Source organism: Pseudorasbora parva, chromosome 7, assembly GCF_024679245.1.
Source record: "Pseudorasbora parva isolate DD20220531a chromosome 7, ASM2467924v1, whole genome shotgun sequence".
Lineage (NCBI taxonomy): Eukaryota > Metazoa > Chordata > Actinopteri > Cypriniformes > Gobionidae > Pseudorasbora > Pseudorasbora parva.
This window is the reverse complement of record NC_090178.1, coordinates 26,033,826-26,036,236: the sequence shown is the minus strand read 5'-3', so window position 1 is coordinate 26,036,236 and position 2,411 is coordinate 26,033,826. Positions and strand designations below refer to the sequence as shown.

The window sequence follows — 2,411 nt, the reverse complement described above, 5'->3', positions numbered from 1 at the left end:
TAGTCCCCACTCAGTCCTACTATGTTGTATGTTTATCTTAAACTGTATTTTTGCAGTTTGTGTAATTAACTTGACTTGTGTAACTTTTCAGTTGAAGATCCTAGCTGTCAGGAGGAAACAGAGGGACTTGATGAGATGTTGTCCACCTCTGAGAGCTCAAGTGCGCCTGCCAGTGTCAGGACATCAACACCGACACCAGCAGAAAACATTGCTCCATCTCCTTTGAGTGAACCCCGGCGTATAACCATCGGTAAGACGTGAATACCAGAGTGAAAAGTCACTTACTGAACATAAATATTATAGTATTATACAGATTTTATACAGTATAATCTGGACATTGCGTTGTAGTACACTAGATGCCTCACCCTTATGTTGGTTTGCAAAAATCAAAGGATACAAATGTTTCGCTAACCAGCCAACATTCCTGTCTGTTTGTATTTCTAGGCAAGAGGAAAAGGGGGCAACAGGATGTTGTTGCGGCCCTGGTCGAGATGCAGGCAGCTGATGAGAGGCAGCAGGAGTGGCTGGAGAGGATGGAGGACCGTCGTGACCGGCGCTTTGAAATGATGCTGGAGGATGCTCGTGAGGCAAGGCGGCATGAGGCTGAAATAACTCAGCAACACATGGAGCAGTCTGCAAGCTTTAATCAGGCTTTCCTAGGCACACTCAGTCAGCTTGTGCAGGTGTTGAGTAGTCGCCGTGACCCTGTTCCACCATCCAGCCACTAGTGCTTTAACACTTTAAAACTTTTTGTTTGCACATTTTTTTGTTTTTGCACAGCACTTTGTATTTAAGCATTTGTTTGACTTTTCAAATTAAAGTACTTTTTGGTTTTTACCTCGTGTGTCTTGTCATGTGTTCAATTGCTGTCTCACAGGTTTTCTATCTTATGTCATTTGATTAACATTCCTGCCATCTGGTGTCAACGATGTCAGAATGAATGGACATTTTGTTCACTACCTTGATAAGATGTCCATTTTGGAGATTATGCTTAACTTTAACATACAAAATAGTTGTTAATGTGTTATTTTCTCATGTGATTTTAAAGTAACCTATTGTAAGTAAAATCTAAATTTCTTTCTACATGGTATTACAGAGAGTAAAAGGTCCTCTCTTTCACAAAATATGAATCAGAGGCAGGGTAAAAGAAAAAACAATTTATTCATGTCCAAAATACTAATCAAACAAGTAAACAAAACAACCTAGCATTCACACAAGTGTGCCTTTGCTAAATGTACAACAGATTTAACTGTTCAAATGCCGCATTAGACCCTCACGTACGTCCCTGCCCTCCTCTTCTGCACCCTGTGCCAGTGGCACCACAAGCTCTGCAGTAACAGGTGTGTCCCATTCGTGCTGGTAATCCTCTCCATGACTTTCACAAAGATTGTGCAAAGCACAACAAGTCAACACCATGGATTTCACCAGTTCAATGTCGCTGTCATTCCTCTTCATAAGGCACCGCCACCTCCCTTTGAGTCTCCCAAAAGCATTTTCTACCACTACGCGAGCCCTGCACACTTTCTTGTTGTAGGTCAATTGTTCTGCTGTCAGCCGACCATTGTCAGGAAATGGTTTTAGGAGCCAAGTCTGCAAAGGATATGCAGAGTCTCCCAGCAGATAATAGCCAGCATTAACCCCACTGATGTTCCTGGTGCAAGCTGGGTAAAGGCTTCCACGCTCAACTAGCTCCCACAATGTTGACAGTCTCAGAACCCGAGCATCATGCAAACTCCCAGCCATTCCTGCATATACACTCCAAAATAGTCCTTTTCCGTCGACTACTCCCTGCAGGATGATGGAATGCCAGCCTTTTCTGTTGAAGTAATCACAGTGGTACTCTTTTGGGGCTATTATGGGTATGTGTGACCCATCAATGGCACCAACACATTGTGGAAGTCCCCATCGGTTCTCAAAGTAGGCTGCCATCTCTTTAAGCTTCTGCCGGTCAGGAAAACTAATCTGTTCTGGAACTAACAACATGCAAGCAGCCTCGCAGAATTCCTGGACGCACCGACACACTGTTGTTTTGCTGACTCCAAAAAGATGGCCAATACTTCTGTAGTCGCTGTTGGTGGCCAACTTCCATAGTGCGATGGCAACTCTTTTCTTTAGGGGAACACACACTCTGAAGTTTGTGTCCTGCTTTTCCATTGCTGGACGCAGCATGGCACAAAGGAACAGAAATGTTTCTTCAGACATACTGAAGTTGTGCACCCACTGTGTGCGTGTGAATCCTGGAACGATCACATCCCACCACTCATTTGAGCGTCTAAAAGTCCAAATGGTTGGTCTGCAGCGCCGATTTTGCACCAGATTGATTAACTTAAAAAACACAAAGAAAACAATGTTAAAACAATGTAGCAGTGATGGACAGTATGCTAAGATCCCTTAATTAAAAGTTGAACTAT

At 43.3% G+C, this 2,411-nt stretch overlaps 1 protein-coding gene across 1 annotated transcript; it reads right to left on the bottom strand.

The window, feature by feature from the left end:
• Positions 1-1,245: 1,245 nt before the first annotated feature.
• On the bottom strand, positions 1,246-2,154 carry LOC137083916 (uncharacterized). The gene has a single exon (XM_067449854.1). The coding sequence runs from the start codon at positions 2,152-2,154 to the stop codon at positions 1,246-1,248; it is 909 nt and encodes a 302-aa protein (XP_067305955.1).
• Between the last annotated feature and the right edge of the window lie 257 nt (positions 2,155-2,411).

Excerpts from the sequence above, each read along its gene's own strand:
- LOC137083916 (XM_067449854.1), bottom strand. The coding sequence starts at position 2,154 with ATGGAAAAGCAGGACACAAACTTCAGAGTGTGTGTTCCCCTAAAGAAA.